General features: G+C 42.1%; 1 protein-coding gene across 1 annotated transcript in view; it reads left to right on the forward strand.

The window, feature by feature from the left end:
- Nucleotides 1–15048, forward strand: part of LOC122651984 (ABC transporter B family member 25, mitochondrial) — an 83419-nt gene that overhangs the window by 26960 nt on the left and 41411 nt on the right. Inside the window, exon 12 of the mRNA XM_043845594.1 lies at nt 7657–7742. Coding sequence (XP_043701529.1) covers nt 7657–7742 — 86 coding nt within the window. The remainder of the gene's footprint in view (nt 1–7656; nt 7743–15048) is intronic.

Consider the following 15048-nt stretch of genomic DNA (forward strand, 5'->3'; position numbering starts at 1 on the left):
GAGGCTAGGAAGGGCGCAAAATAGTGGAAGGGATACCCTAGGAGACAACAATAAGCCTGTTCCTTGGGGAATCTATCACACTAGTTGGGGGGAGGGAATTAACTTTAGATGAAACATCAAAGAAGATGGCCTTCCAAATTGTGTCTAAAGAGCGGGAGTTGGACATCCATCTTCTAAGGTTACGCTCCATCCAAATGTGGGAAATAGTAGCACAAAAGGCCAGCTTTCCAACCGTGTCACAGATTGACTTGCCACCAAAAGTCATATGAATCCAAATCCATTCCCGAGATAGAGGAAGGGGCCTTCTACTAGCAGGCCAGCAATTGCGGAGAACCCGGTTCCAAATGGATGCAGCAAAGGGGCAAGTGAAGAAGAGATGGTCGGTGTCTTCTTGACCATTCCAACAAAGGCAGCATCTAGGGGAGACTTGCATGTGCCGGTGGATAAGAAAGGCCTCAGTTGGGAGGCAATTCGCTAGGGCACGCCAAGCAGTGAAGCTTTGTCTAGGGATGTGGCCTTTGTACCAGACCACCTTATGCCAAGGACAGGGGGTCCCTTTATGTCTGACCATGTCCCAAGCGGAGTGGGAGCTGAAGTTGCCTGTGGAGGAGGGAAGCCATAAGATAGTGTCCCCTCTGCCTCTGTGTCCTGGAGGAATGGGGGGGAGGGAGCTCCAAAGATCAGCAAGTGGGGGAGGGAGGTGGGGAGGGGGACCAAGAACCATCGGTGATGATGGAAGCCACAGTGGAAAGCCTGTCCAAGCCCGAATCATAGATGGTACGGTGGCTGACTATGGAGGCCAAAACACCAGAAGGGTGCCAGTTGTCAAGCCAAAGATAGGTCTGCAACCCATCATCAATCCTGCAAGAGATTGCCCCCTTGGCGATATGCCTCACTTGGAGAATTCTGCGCCAAATCCAGGATGAGTCAGGGCTAGGGCTGATAGTCCAAATAGAGTCTCTACGAAGAGGCCCCGCATACACCCAAGAAGTCCAGATACTAGATTTGTTGGAGAGGATCTTCCGGAGCGACTTGATGGAACCGGCTAGATTAACATCTCGATCCTTCGAGCCCCGGACCTCCTTGATTTGGGGAGACAAATGGAGGACCAGCTCTTGGGGTGAAGGAATCAGCAGTGTCAACACCTTTCCAGAGGAAAGTACACATAATGGACTCGATAGCCTTGATAGTAGCCTTGGGAAGGCCAAAAACACCGCTCCAAAAGATATAGCAAGACTGGAGAAGCGATCTGATGAGCTCAAGGCGACCTGCATAGGATAAAAGTTTGGCTTTCCAAAGCTGCAGTCTCTTGCTGAGAAGGTCAAGGATGGGGTTACAGTGATGGGCTGAGAGCCTGGCTGGAATGAGGGGAAGGCCAAGGTAGCGGACAGGGAGAGTGGCAATGGGGAAGCCAGCAATGTTGGAGAGGGCCACTTTGGTCGAGTCAGGAACCCCAACAATGAAAATTTGGGATTTGAGAAGGTTTATGCGAAGCCCGGAGAGACCCTGGAAAAGGTGGAGGGAGGACATAATATGCTCAATGGATGAGGGGGTGGCCTTGGAGAAGATCATTAGGTCGTCCGCAAAAGCTAGATGGGTCAGGTTGGTGGGTTTACACTTATGGATGGGGGAGATGAGGTGGATGTCAGTTTTGGACTGAAGACTGCGAGAGAGGACCTCGAGGGAAAGACAGAAGAGGAAGGGGGAGAGGGGGCATCCTTGGCGAATGCCAGCAGAGGAGGGGAAGAAACCCGCAGGGCTGCCGTTGAGGAGAACGGAGAAGCGAGGGGTGGAAATGCAGAAGTGGATCCAACTGACGAAGGAGGGGGGAAGGCCATCTTAAGAAGGACTTGGGTGATGAAGTCCCATCGAATGGAGTCGAAAGCCTTGTGGATGTCAATCTTAAGGAGGGCTGAAGGGGAAATGGTTTTCCGGTGGAAGCCTCGGACAATTTCCTGACAAAGAATGATATTGTCCGAGATACTTCTCCCAGAGATGAAGGCGGACTGATTGGGACTAACAAGGGAGTCAATGACAAGTTGAAGGCGGTTAGCAAGAATTTTGGCGATGAACTTATAGAGAAGGTTGCAGAGGGAGATGGGTCTGAAGTTAGCCATGGAGGAGGCACCAGAGGATTTTGGGATGAGGCAAAGAAAGGTATGGTTGATGTTGAGGATCTGGTGGGGATGAGGCAAATAGTATTTAATGTTTGTGAGCAGAATTAAGAAAATAGAAAGAAATGAACATGCACAAGATAGATTTGTCCTGTTTAACTGATGGAGAAGAATAGAAAAAGAAAGGAAGTTATGATTAGGAATCCACCTGATCTGTAGACTGTAGGGTGGAATCCCAACTGTTAAACACTCTAGATCCACAAGAGACAACACACCTGAATCCACAGACTAAAACAAAGCAAAAGCCTTTCATTAATTATAAAAATCCGTGAGTAGAGTATATCCCTTACACTTGTTTAAATAAAAGATTCCGAACAAGATTCAAACTAAACCTGAAACTCCTCCTGCCAATAGCTTGCTATGGAGGTAGTCTACTACTATTGAAACTAAAAGGGTATACCCAGTGCACGAGGCTCCCACCACTGCGTGGTCAACTCTAATTAAAATAAAAAATAAACAACTTAAACAAAGCTGGACTCATAGGGACCTAATCCAGCCTAACTAAAACACTTTAATAACAATTAAAAATAAAGAATTGGACTCTAACTAGACTTAACTAATAAAGTAAGCCACATATTCCTACTGATGTAGTAGAAATCTCATGCATGGACCGCCTTGACTCAGTCTAGAAATCCAGGCTGAGAAGAATCAGGTCCAAGTCTGGATTTTGGTTCTGTAGGGATATTTAGGGAATCTTCTTTTAGTTGGGGTTATTATGTGAATAGTAATTGTTTTTTCTTCGATACTTCTGCTTTGCATCGTTACTTGTGGAGTTGAATGTGTTTTGAACTCTTATCTCTGTTTTAGATTACATGTAGGATTTTCTGTTTTCACAAGTTATATATGTAAGATGTAACCCTCCATCGATATTAAGATTTGAATTTGAATCAGTAGAGTCATGTTTTAATCATGGCTGCTGGTTGCTCTTGTTGGAGACCACTTGGCTGATCGCTTGATTCCTTCCCCTCTTAGTCCTCTGTCATTTAGAAACTGGTATTGTCCGTCCAGGTGTATTCTTCCCTGTTCTCTTTCTCTTATCCTTCATATTTCTTCTTGTTTCAAAGCTAATGGATCCCCTGTTTTTTTGTGCTAGTTTTCAGCTACCTTAATCCTTTCATATCTAACTGATTAGTATTCTGTTTGCTTCCATTTTTGGTAGATAAGGGTTTCTTTTGACCTTCTCTCTTATATATCTTGGCTTTAGTTGTGTGTTTATTCAGCTGTTTTATTTTCTTACAGAAAAAGACCTGCTCTGTTTTCTGAAATTTCTACAACTCACCCATTGATCTGTCCATGTGGCTTTGGAAATCTATTTTCTGGTTTGGGAATTACTTTCTAGGCTTGGGCGATTCTATTGGTGAAGCCCTATTCTGATCTCTTAGAATTTCAGGAAGTTACAGCTTACCTTACGGAACTGGTTTGCAGTCCTTACGGTTCAGTTGTGAGGTTGAAGGAGAACTGCTCCTTATTACAAAGTGGGACATATTCTGATCGGGGCCTAATTATGCGTCATAAGTGTTACATAATTCGAGTTTTTAATTGAATATCTAGGAGCAAATTAATACACTTTCGTTATTTATTTGGATTATAGGATAGCAGGGTTAAGCTAGCGATTTGAGAAGAATTAGAGTTAATTATGCATCAAAGTAGATCGCTGGGACCTACAAGAGTTTGGTTTTCCCTATGGCGCAGATAGAAGAGTGCAATGAGGGCAAATTTGGTATGTCACAGAGAAGGTTGCATGAAGGGTAGAAGTGGAATTTCCAAGAAGAAGTTTGGTCTCCAAGCTAATTGATTCTAGCTAAGGAATCCAAAAGAATCTTTTTAATTGCTAATGTGAGTGGGCCCTCACCAACGATTATCTCTCCCATCTCCTAAACTCTCTCCCATCCACTTTCCAATTCACTTTTCTATTTTTTTTTATTTTGTTTTTCCCAAACCCTTCCATGGTTCCCATCTCTCCTCTAACTCCCCACCGTGTTTTCTCTTTCCATCTATTTTAAAATCCTAAAATCCCATCTATTCTCTAATTCTTCCAGATGTCTATCTCCCCTCAACTCTCTCCTTTTTTTCTCCCATTCCAATACATTTTTTTTTCTCTCTCCCATTTCTCACAAATCACTCCCTTCCACGGAATCCCTTTCTCTCCGAGAGCAAACACTACAGCTAGCAACTCTTTCTCAGTGGTAGTATAATTCAATTGGGCTTCTGAGAATGTCCGACTAGCATAATATATGACAATGGGTTTCTTGTCGACTCTCTGTCCTAACACAGCTCCAACTGCATAGTCAGATGCATCACACATAATATCAATTGGCAGCGACCAATCCGAGGGCTGGATTATGGGTGTTGCAGACAATGAAGCTTTAAGGGTATTGAAGGCTTGGAGATAGGCATCATCAAAGACAAAATGTGCATCCTTGGCAAGAAGATTGCACAAGGGTCTCGATATATGGCTGAAGTCCTTAATGAACCACCTATAAAAGCCTGCATGGCCTAGAAAGGAACGGACCTGCCGAACAGAAGTGGGGGTTGGGAGGTTGGCAATCAAATCAACTTTAGCCCTATCAACCTCTATCCCATGTTGAGACACAATGTGACCAAGCTCAATCCCTTGTTGAACCATGAAATGGCTCTTTTCCCAACTCAAAATCAGATTTGTCTCTATGCAACGTTTCAAAACTTTAGTCAACTTGGAGAGAATCATCAAAGGAGGAGCCAAATACAGTGAAATCATCCATGAAGACTTCGAGAAACTCTCTCACCATGTCAGGAAATATAGACATCATGCATCTCTGGAAGGTGGCGGGTGCATTACACAAACCAAAGGGCATCCGCCTAAAAGCGAATGTACCATAAGGGCATGTGAAAGTGGTTTTCTCTTGGTCCTTTGGGCACACAGACACCTAATTATAACCTGAATAGCCATCTAAGAAACAATAATGGCTTTGGTCTGCTAACTTCTCAAGTATTTGGTCTATGAAAGGGAAAGGGAAGTGATCCTTGCGGGTGACAACGTTCAATTTCCTATAATCAATGCATACCCGCCAACCTGTGGTTGTACGAGTAAGGACCTTGTCACCCTGGTCGTTCTCAACGACAGTGATGCCCGATTTCTTAGGCACAACCTGAGTGGGACTCACCCACTTGCTGTCAGAGATGGGGTAAATAATGCCTGCATCTAACCATTTCACCACCTCTTTCTTGACAACTTCGCGCATGTTAGGATTCAATCTCCTTTGCGCATCCCGGAAAGGTTTAGCCCCATTATCACAGTAGATACAATGCATACAAATCGATGGGCTAATACCCTTCAAATCAGCCACGGACCACCCGATGGCAGCCTTATGTTCTTTGAGAACACCCAACAGTTTGCTTTCTTGATCAGATGTCAAGCTAGAGGCAATGATGACAGGTGATGTCTCATTTGATCCCAAGAAAGCATACTTTAAAGAAGCTGGCAATGGTTTAAGCTCTAACACTTGTGGGGACTCAATAGAACCCAATAGTGGTTTCTCAGCCAGGGGAGGAAGTGACTCATACTTGACAGTCCACGAAGGATGTTCTGGAGGAGTAGGGGCATCTAATAACGCATTGACCTCAGCAGTATATGCATCAATATCAAAATCATCACCTCCAGAGAAGGCCAGACACTGCTTTAATGGATCATATTCTTCCAGTTATTACCCAAAAGTCCCCTATTTATAAATTGTTTCTGTTTTGTCCCCATACCTTTCTGAAATTCCAGAAAAGTCCTTTCAAAATTCAGTTCCTATTTAGTCCTGATTCTGTTTCCTTACCCAAAGGGTTCCTAAACTATTCTTAAATTACCATTGCACCATTTATTCGTGTTTTAATCACTTGTAGTGGGCCCATAGCGACCTAATTAGGGTGTTGGAACCCTAGGTGGCATTACCTACTTCCTTTCCATATTTTAGGTCCATTAAAGTGGCCTTTTACAAAGAAAAACCATTGGACCAAAAATCTGCAAAGGCTCTATCAAGGCCTCCACCCATTGGAAAGTGATTGAAGGCCAACTGCTGAAACCGATTCGATTGATCACTCCCCTCTTGTAGCCTTCACAGATTTTTGCATCTGAATGACCGAAAAAAGAGAGCCGAACTATGTTTGTTTCGGGATCAGAAAGGTCGGCCGATCAGGATCAAAGATGACTGACTAGCAAAGTTTATTACTTGCTAGGAAGACCCGCCTTTCAGAAAAGATAGACACAAGGAACGTGAGGAAGCAGGCGACACGAAAAGGAAATCGCCCTCCTGAAACCCTTACGACGCCTCGTACGGACTTGACAGCTTCTGAGACCATAGAGATAGATCACCATAAGTCTCAGGAGGGGTCATCCCCGTGGTAGGAAACACGTCCTAGTAAATGGAAACTCACTGTCATCTTTGTGAGATCGTCAATAGTGTACTGAGGGTGTCTTTGGAGTATACCGAATCAGTATAGCTATCCTTCTGACACAACAACGCAATTTCAATTGGTATAAAAAAGTACATAATTATTTTCTTGCTTTCTTATTGCTTATCGATGCGGAACCATGTCCCATTCAATATTCAATAGAAAATTCCTAAAATTTGTTTCGTGTAGTATAGGATTTTTTTGTATTACTGGCTTCCGACTAGAAACTGAAGATTTGGTAAAGTGAGTCCGACGAGCTAGGTTCTAATAATTCATAAAAGAGATTATCATATTATCACAACACAATTTAATTAGATGCGAAATGAAATATAGAAATCCCTTCTCGTGGTTGTACAAAAGAAAAGGTTTTTTTCTTCGAGCTATCGTGAGATATTTTTTTCTTTGAGTTAACTAAGTTTCAGATCGACCAAATTGAACTAATGATAGATCAAGATCATGTTGTTCATTGGGAATTGAAGAGGGGAGAACGAGCAGACATCGAACGATTAATTTCTATTTCTCGTTATCATGGAATTCGTCATCAAGATGGATTGCCCTTATGCGGTCAACGAACTCATACTAATGCAAGGACTTGTCGCAAGCGAATTCGGAAATGCAAGAAGGCCACCGAAAGCCCTTGGTACTTGTCTGATCAATCACACTGATAGCTTCAATAGTTCACTGAAATTTTTTTGACTGGATCAATTACAGATTATGGTATTCCAGCTTGGAAACAAATGTCTTCTGCGTCTGGGATTTAGAAATCGCTGGTCATCTATTTCTATGGGGGTGAAGTAGCTTTTTGCTTCTTCCTTTGGGGAACATATATTCTTCTAGATAGTCTTTGGAATCTGTGCAGAAGCATGATGTTAGAAGTCACCATAGAAACTGTTTATGATCATTATTCCTGCATCCTTTAATTGTCGTTGAGGAATTGTATTATGCTTCTTTTCAATATCTCGTCTTTTTTCTGTGTGAGCTACCTGGGTCATGTTCCAATGGTTCAGCTTTTGAGTTTGAATTTTCTTATTGATAGGGCAGACAATTTTTTTTGCTATTTCTGTAGGAGAAGCCTGAAATTGAAGATAAACCGTACGCAAAGCCTTTAAAGTTATATGGAGGGAACATCGAATTTGAGAATGTTCAATTTGGGTAAAATACTGGACTCTTTCTTTTTAGCTGATTTATCATTCATATGTACATGTGTTTATGTGTGTACGTGCATGTGTGCGTGCTTGTTCTGTGTGTGTGGGTGTGTGTGTTATGTTGCTTTACTTTGAACTGTTGCGCTACTTAAGGCTCCTTGCGGACCATTGTTCATGGTGCTACCTAGGCAACAAGGTGTGCTGCAATCCCTGTTGCCTCATGTATCAAGGTGCCCGGGCCTAGAAGATGAAGGAAATGTATCTGGAATATGGAAATGTACCTGGTATACAGCTCTTGCCTTGGGTACCTTGGCCTCACATGACACCTTGATGACTATGTTCTCTACTTCTCTAGCATAGTAAATTGTGTATGGAGTTCATATATTTTGCTTTTGGGTCATCCCCCCTGCAAAATTCTAAAGAGATCTCTTGGCTAAAGGTTTTATGAGTGGCCACCCTCATATAGTCATATGGAATGTATAACCTATCTAGTTGTGCCTTTGTGCCACGTGCAAAGCTGACGTAGCAATTCTTGCTACGGTCATTGGGTAACTAGGGAATGGTCTAGATTAGCTATATATCAAATTTCTGCTTCAAATTTAATTATTTACCCTCCCTTGTTAATGGCGTACCCTCCCATGTATTTTCCATGCATCCACTCTGTGGTCCCATGCACTCGCTTCACGGTCCTGGATTTTTTTAATAATTAGTTTTTCCATGTGGACAACTTTATTTGGGCTGAAATTCTTTTGCGTAGAACTAAATCAGAAATAAGATACCAGTAAGGACAGTAGCCCATATGTAACATAGTAAGCAAATTAAAATCTCATGCAAAACTAATAACGTCTATAAAGAAGGAAAATCTTGACCAGATAATACTCTACTTGGGAGCAGTTATTGGAATTAAATAATCACTTGCCCAATTGTGGAATAAATGCAATCGCACAAATTCAAAATATAAATGTCTCATTGGTCATACAATGAATTAAATTTAACTCTACTCAACAAGGTACTAAAACTCGGGTCTCGGTGCCAACTCGACTCTTGGAAAAACCAAGATGAATCGAGATCTCGCCGAGTTGGTGCATTTTTTTTTTTTTTCTCGAAGCCTCAACTTTGGGTCAACCCGAGATCTGGACCCGAGATCCGAGATCTCGCCGAGATATGTCGAGTTTTGTCCAATTAGGTAAGGTATTTAAGTGGTAGGTGGGTTAAAATAATGGGTCGAAACCGAGATCCAACCGAGATCTCGCCGAGATATTGCACTTTTGAGACTCGCAGGCAATCTCGTCTCGAGATTTCGAAAATCCGAGAAACTCGGCGAGATCTCGCGAGTTCTCGAACCTTGCTACTCAATTGAAGAATATATGTAGAATTTTTAAAGATTCAATCGTGGCATATTCCAAACACACAAATATAGAAAATTAGAAATTCCCCATATAATGTTGTATAATGACATGATTCTTTTCCATATAATGTTATTTAATGACATGCTTCTTTCCTAAATGTTGTTGATTATATCCAAAACTTAAACGTTCTATTTTTTTACTGAGAACTTGAGAAGTATTGTTAGAGAAGAGGGCAAAAGTCTACCTAATATGATCAGTTATGTCCTAATCATGATAGTAAGATCTAGTTTTAATCCATTTCGTAGAAATCCCATCAAATTCTGAATTATTCTTGCTCGAAAAATCTATCAGGTCCCTTATGTCCTTTTACACTTCATTGCTGTCTCTGAACTTGCTTTATTTCTTGTATCTTTCCACCTTTAGGGTCCAAAACTATAGAATGTGGGATTAAATGAAAAATGAATAGGCCTATCTTATGTAGATCAACATAGATCAACAGCTTTTTAATCTGATAAGAGTCCTTTGAAGTTGCCTGGAACAGGATGCATTATCTACAACAACAACAATAACTCAGCCTTATCCCAACTAAATGGGGTTGACTACATGGATCATTGCCCTCCAATCAGCTCTATTCGAGGTGATACTTGATACAAGGCCTAAGCTATGCATGTTTTTCCTCACCACTTCTCCTAAGGTCATTTTAGGCTACCCCTGATTCTTTTAGTTTCTTCATTCTGAATCAAATCACTCCTCTGTACTGGAGCATCTAAGGCCTCCATTGAACATGGCCATGCCACTTCAAACGGCTTTCTCATAGCTTATCATGTACCAGCAAGGAACTAAAACTCGGAACTCGACCAGGTTTTGACCTTGGGAAAAACCGAGTTGACTCGAGATCTAGGGAGATCTCGGTCAAGTTGGTGTGTTTTTTTTTCTAAACTCGAAGGCTGGTTTCGGTGGGGTGTTAGACCTAGTTTGGGTCTGAAACTTGGTACACAGCCTATTTTAGGCAATTTAAACACAGTGGCACTATCAGATTTTGCAAAAACAAAGTCCAAATAGGAGTTTCATTTAGTGGGAAACCAGGACGGACACTTATGCCAGAAACCAGGACAGACACGGGACAAACACTTATTTGTGCCTAATATCATTTAAGTAAATGTTTTTGTATTTCATTTACTTAAGATATTATTCATAAATATGCTAATACAGTTGGAAGCATAGTTGTCATGGTGTCGCCATGGCGCTGGAGAAGGTTGCATGGCGACCTACGCCATGGCGTCCCTCTTTGATTTATTCTTCCTGTCTCTCTTTCCCTCTTCGATTTCTTCTTCCCTCTTCGATTTCTTCTTCGATTTCTTCTTCCTGTCTTCTTTCCCTCTTCGATTTCTTTCGATTTCTTCTTTCCCTCTTCGATTTCTTCTTCGATTTCTTCTTCGATTTCTGAATTTTCTTCTTAAAACTTGAGAAACAATAGAGAAAAAATAAAACATGGCTTGAGTATACATCTATTAAAACATTAAAAATAGAGAAAATAAAAAATAAAACATGGTCGACATGCTCGCCATGGCAACGCCATGGCGGGCGACATGTCGATATATCGACGTGACACCCCTCCACTGACTTGGATCGCTATGACGCCGTGACAACTATGGTTGGAAGTTAAAGACAACAAATGAACAAAGGAAAGATGAAGGTAGGAGGTTGAAGAAGGAGAAGAAGAAGGAGAAGAAGAGAAGAAGAGAAAATGGTGCAATGTTGTGTGTTGGAGAATAGACTCCACCACACCTATATTACTTCACTAATGAATTAAAAGAAATTGCATACACCTCCCTAGGGAGGTAAAAGGTAAAACAGAAGAAATACAATATAAGGCAACTAGTTAACTACCTAGTTCTTAAAGTACCCCTACCATATATAAACTCTAACACTCCCCCTCAAGCTGGAGAATAAATATCATACATTCCCAGCTTGCATAATAGGGTACCAAACTGGAGAAGAAAGCCCTTTAGTAAAGCTGTCTGCCAATTGATTGCCAGTCTTCACAAAAGGGGTGCAAATGCAACCAGAGTCTATTTTCTCCTTAATGAAGTGCCTGTCCACTTCGATGTGCCTTGTTCTGTCGTGTTGCACAGGATTTTTGAGCAATGCTTATGGCTGCCTTGTTATCACAATAGAGCCGCATAAGATCATTAGTATCAAACCCCAACTCTTGAACCAATCGTTTCAGCCATATAAGTTCACAAAGTCCATGAGCCATTGCCCTAAATTCTGCCTCTGCACTGGATCTAGCTACAACAGGTTGTTTCTTGCTTCTCCATGTGGCTAAATTACCACCAACAAATGTGCAATAGCCAGATGTAGATCTTCTGTCTGAGATGGATCCAGCCCAGTCAGCATTTGTGAAGCCCTTTATCCTCAGGTGATCATGTCTGGCATACAATAGTCCTTTCCCAGGGGAGGACTTCAAGTATCTAAGGATACGGTATACAACATCCAAGTGCCCACTCTTGGGGGCATGCATAAACAAACTCACAACTCCCACTACATAAGCAATATCTGGGCAAGTCATAGATAGGTAGATGAGTTTCCCCACTAATCTTTGGTACTTCCTTGCATCAACAAGAGAGGGACCACAATCTTCTCCTAGTTTGTGATTCTGCTCAATAGGAGAACTTGCTGGTTTGCAGCCCAACATTCCTGTCTCTTTCAACAAATCAAGGACAAACTTCCTTTGACATGTTGATTCCTTTCTTGGACCTTGACACTTCAATTTCCAAGAAATACTTCAAGGGACCCAAATCTTTAATCTCAAACTGTTGAGCCAAGTAGGTCTTCAGCCTATCTATCTTAGCTCTGTCATTTCCAGTCACAACAATGTCATCAACATAGACAATAAGGGTTGTGATGGTATCATTACCTCTCTGGGTAAATAAGGTATGGTCAGCTTGACTCTGGGAGTAACCATTCTTCAGAATAGCCTGCCTGAACCTCTCAAACCTTGCTTTTGGAGATTGTTTGAGACCATATAAAGCCTTCTTCAGGAGACACACCTTGCCTTCAGCTGAAGGAAACTTGGAAGTCAGGAGGGGGCTGCATGTACACTTCCTCCTCTAAGTCACCGTGGAGGAAAGCATTCTTCACATCAAACTGGAATAGAGGCCAATCTCTATTGGCTGCCAATGATAAGAGGACTCGAATAGAATTATGCTTAGCCACGGGAGCAAATGTCTCCTGATAGTCAATCCTATACACTTGACTATACCCTTTGGCCACCAACCTTGCCTTGTATCTATCGATTGTACCATCTGATAGGTACCTGACTGTGTAGATCCACCTGCATCCAATTGGAACTCTCCCCCTGGGAAGGTCAACCAGTTTCCAAGTACAATTCTTCTCAAGAGCCATCATTTCCTCAGACATGGCTTGCTTTTACTTTGGGTCAGACATAGCTTCAGTGACATTTTTGGGAATAGAAATAGAAGAGATGGCAGCAATGAAGGCAACACCTGTAGGAGAAAGAGCATCATAGGAAACAAACTGGGCTACAGGATTAGTGCAAGCTCGCTTTCCTTTTCTAATAGCAATAGGAAGGTCTAAATCAGAAGGAAGAGGAGGGATGCCACCTGACTGAGGAGGATGTATCTCAGGATGTGGATCCAAGGAGGACTCTTGGCAGGTCTTCTTTTGCTTGTTCTTCTCTCTGTGGTACACAATGTGGTAATCCTTCTCTTTACCAGAATCAGAACCACCACCTGAACCAGAACTATCAATAGCACCAACAGTATCATCAATAACACCAATAGTCCCTTTTTTATGTTTCCCAATATCAAACAGAAATGGAAAAGTAGGCAAAGGTGGGAGGAGGGGAAGATCAACAACCTCTTCATTCCCACTATTTTCCCCCTGAAGAGGATGTTGAGAAGAAGTGAAGAAAGGTATAGATTCAAAGAAGGTAACATCTTTGGATAGAAGGCGCCGTCGGGAAGAGGGATGGTAGCACTTATACCCCTTGGTAGAGGAGGAATATCCCAGGAAATGCATTTGAGAGCCTTGGGATCAAGCTTAGTCCAAGCAGATTTATTGACATGGACATAGCACACCCACCCAAAGACCTTGGGAGGAAGAGAGAAAGCAGAAGTTTGGGGAGACAATGTTTCCAAAGGAGATTTGGAGCCAAGAAGTTTAGTGGGCATGAGGTTGATTAAAAGGGCAGCAGTGAGAAGGGCATCAGACCAAAAAGTTTTAGGAACATGCATGCCAAATAAAAGACTCCTAGTGACCTCCAATAAATGGCGATTTTTTTCGCTCAGCTACCCCATTCTGTTGGGGTGTGTCAACACAAGCTACCTGATGGATGATGCCATTATCAATGAAAAAGTTTTGGAGGCCACCATACATGTACTCCCCCCCTTTATCAGAACGAACGATTTTGATTTTAGTGTCAAACTGAGTGAAAACCATTTGATAGAAATTTGTGAAGGCAACATAGACATCACTTTTATGCTTCATCAAGAAGATTCAAGTGGACCGAGAATAATCATCAACAAATGAAACGAAATAACGGTAACCAAATAAAGATGTAGTGGGAGAAGGTCCCCAAACATCAGTATGCACAATATGGAAGGAAACTGTGGATCTATTATCATTGAAAGGATAAGAAGAGTGACAATGTTTAGCAAATAGACATGGTTCACACTGAAATACGTGGGAAGAAGGAATGGAGGAAAACAAATGTGGCAATTTTTGCCTCATAACACTAAAGGAAGGATGGCCCAACAGTTGATGCCACAACATCACAGAGTCAACAGTACTATTGTTGCTATGCCCACATACGTAGGACTGAGCAGTAGGTAGGGGTGATGATCCTGGATCAAGAAGGTAGAGTCCATTTTCCTCCCGTCCAGTACCAATAATCCTCTTCGTCACCAAATCCTGAAAAACACAATGAGAAGGAAAGAAGGTAACACAACAATTCAAGGATTTGGTGAGATGTTTTATGGATAACAGGTTAGTAGCAAGGTTAGGAACATGAAGAACAGAGTCAAGAGAAATAGTAGAAGTAACTCGACCAGTACCCTTACCAGAGATAGAAGAATGAGAACCATCAACAATTCTAACCTTATCCTTACCAGAACAAATGGTGTAGGAATCAAAACGCTGAGACATCCCAGTCATATGGTCTGTGGCACCAGAGTCAATGACCCAATGGTGGGAAGATGTAGAAGCCAGTAAGGCAGAGGCCTAAGAATTGAACTCTGTAAGAGTAGTAGAAGAGTGGTGGGGCTGCAATATCCGGTGTAGGGCTGCATTATCATCCTGAATGGTGTCTGTCTGCAGTCGAGATGGAAGTCCCATAGGCTCAACCTCAAGCCTCATAGAAGATGTTCTAGCTTCCACTCTCCTACTGCCATGCATACCAGGGGGATAGCCATAAAGTATCCAACATCTCTCTTGAGTATGTCCATATTTCCCACAATAGTCACAGCTGAATCTTTTCCTGGCACCTCTCTCTTGAGTGTGTCCATATTTCCCACAGTATTCACAGCTGAATCTTTTCCTGGCATTCCCTTGGGGTGGAAATTGACCTCTTCCTCTAACAACTGACATAATGTAGGAATACACAAGAAATAGGAAAGATACTCAATCCAATGGGGAGTACACACTCTACCCAAACAAGCTAAAAAACAAAGCTTTTCAAACACTGGTAATTTCAGTCCAGCAATCAAACAAGATAAACATCTCAAAGAAAAGCAACTCCATCAAGACTGTCAAGGCATATCTTCATCACACAGCCACTAGGGAAGCTCAAACAACACTTCTCATCAACACCAAGAGCTCAAACAACACTGCTCATTAATACTATGGGCAAAAAATAATCCTTTCTTGGCTGGTTGTGATCGATTTGACCTCTAAGCCCAATTCTTTACCAAAGGAAATGGGGAGTCATTGCTCAACCCAAAA

The sequence above is a fragment of the Telopea speciosissima genome, chromosome 2, assembly GCF_018873765.1.
Source record: "Telopea speciosissima isolate NSW1024214 ecotype Mountain lineage chromosome 2, Tspe_v1, whole genome shotgun sequence".
Taxonomy (NCBI): Eukaryota; Viridiplantae; Streptophyta; class Magnoliopsida; order Proteales; family Proteaceae; genus Telopea; species Telopea speciosissima.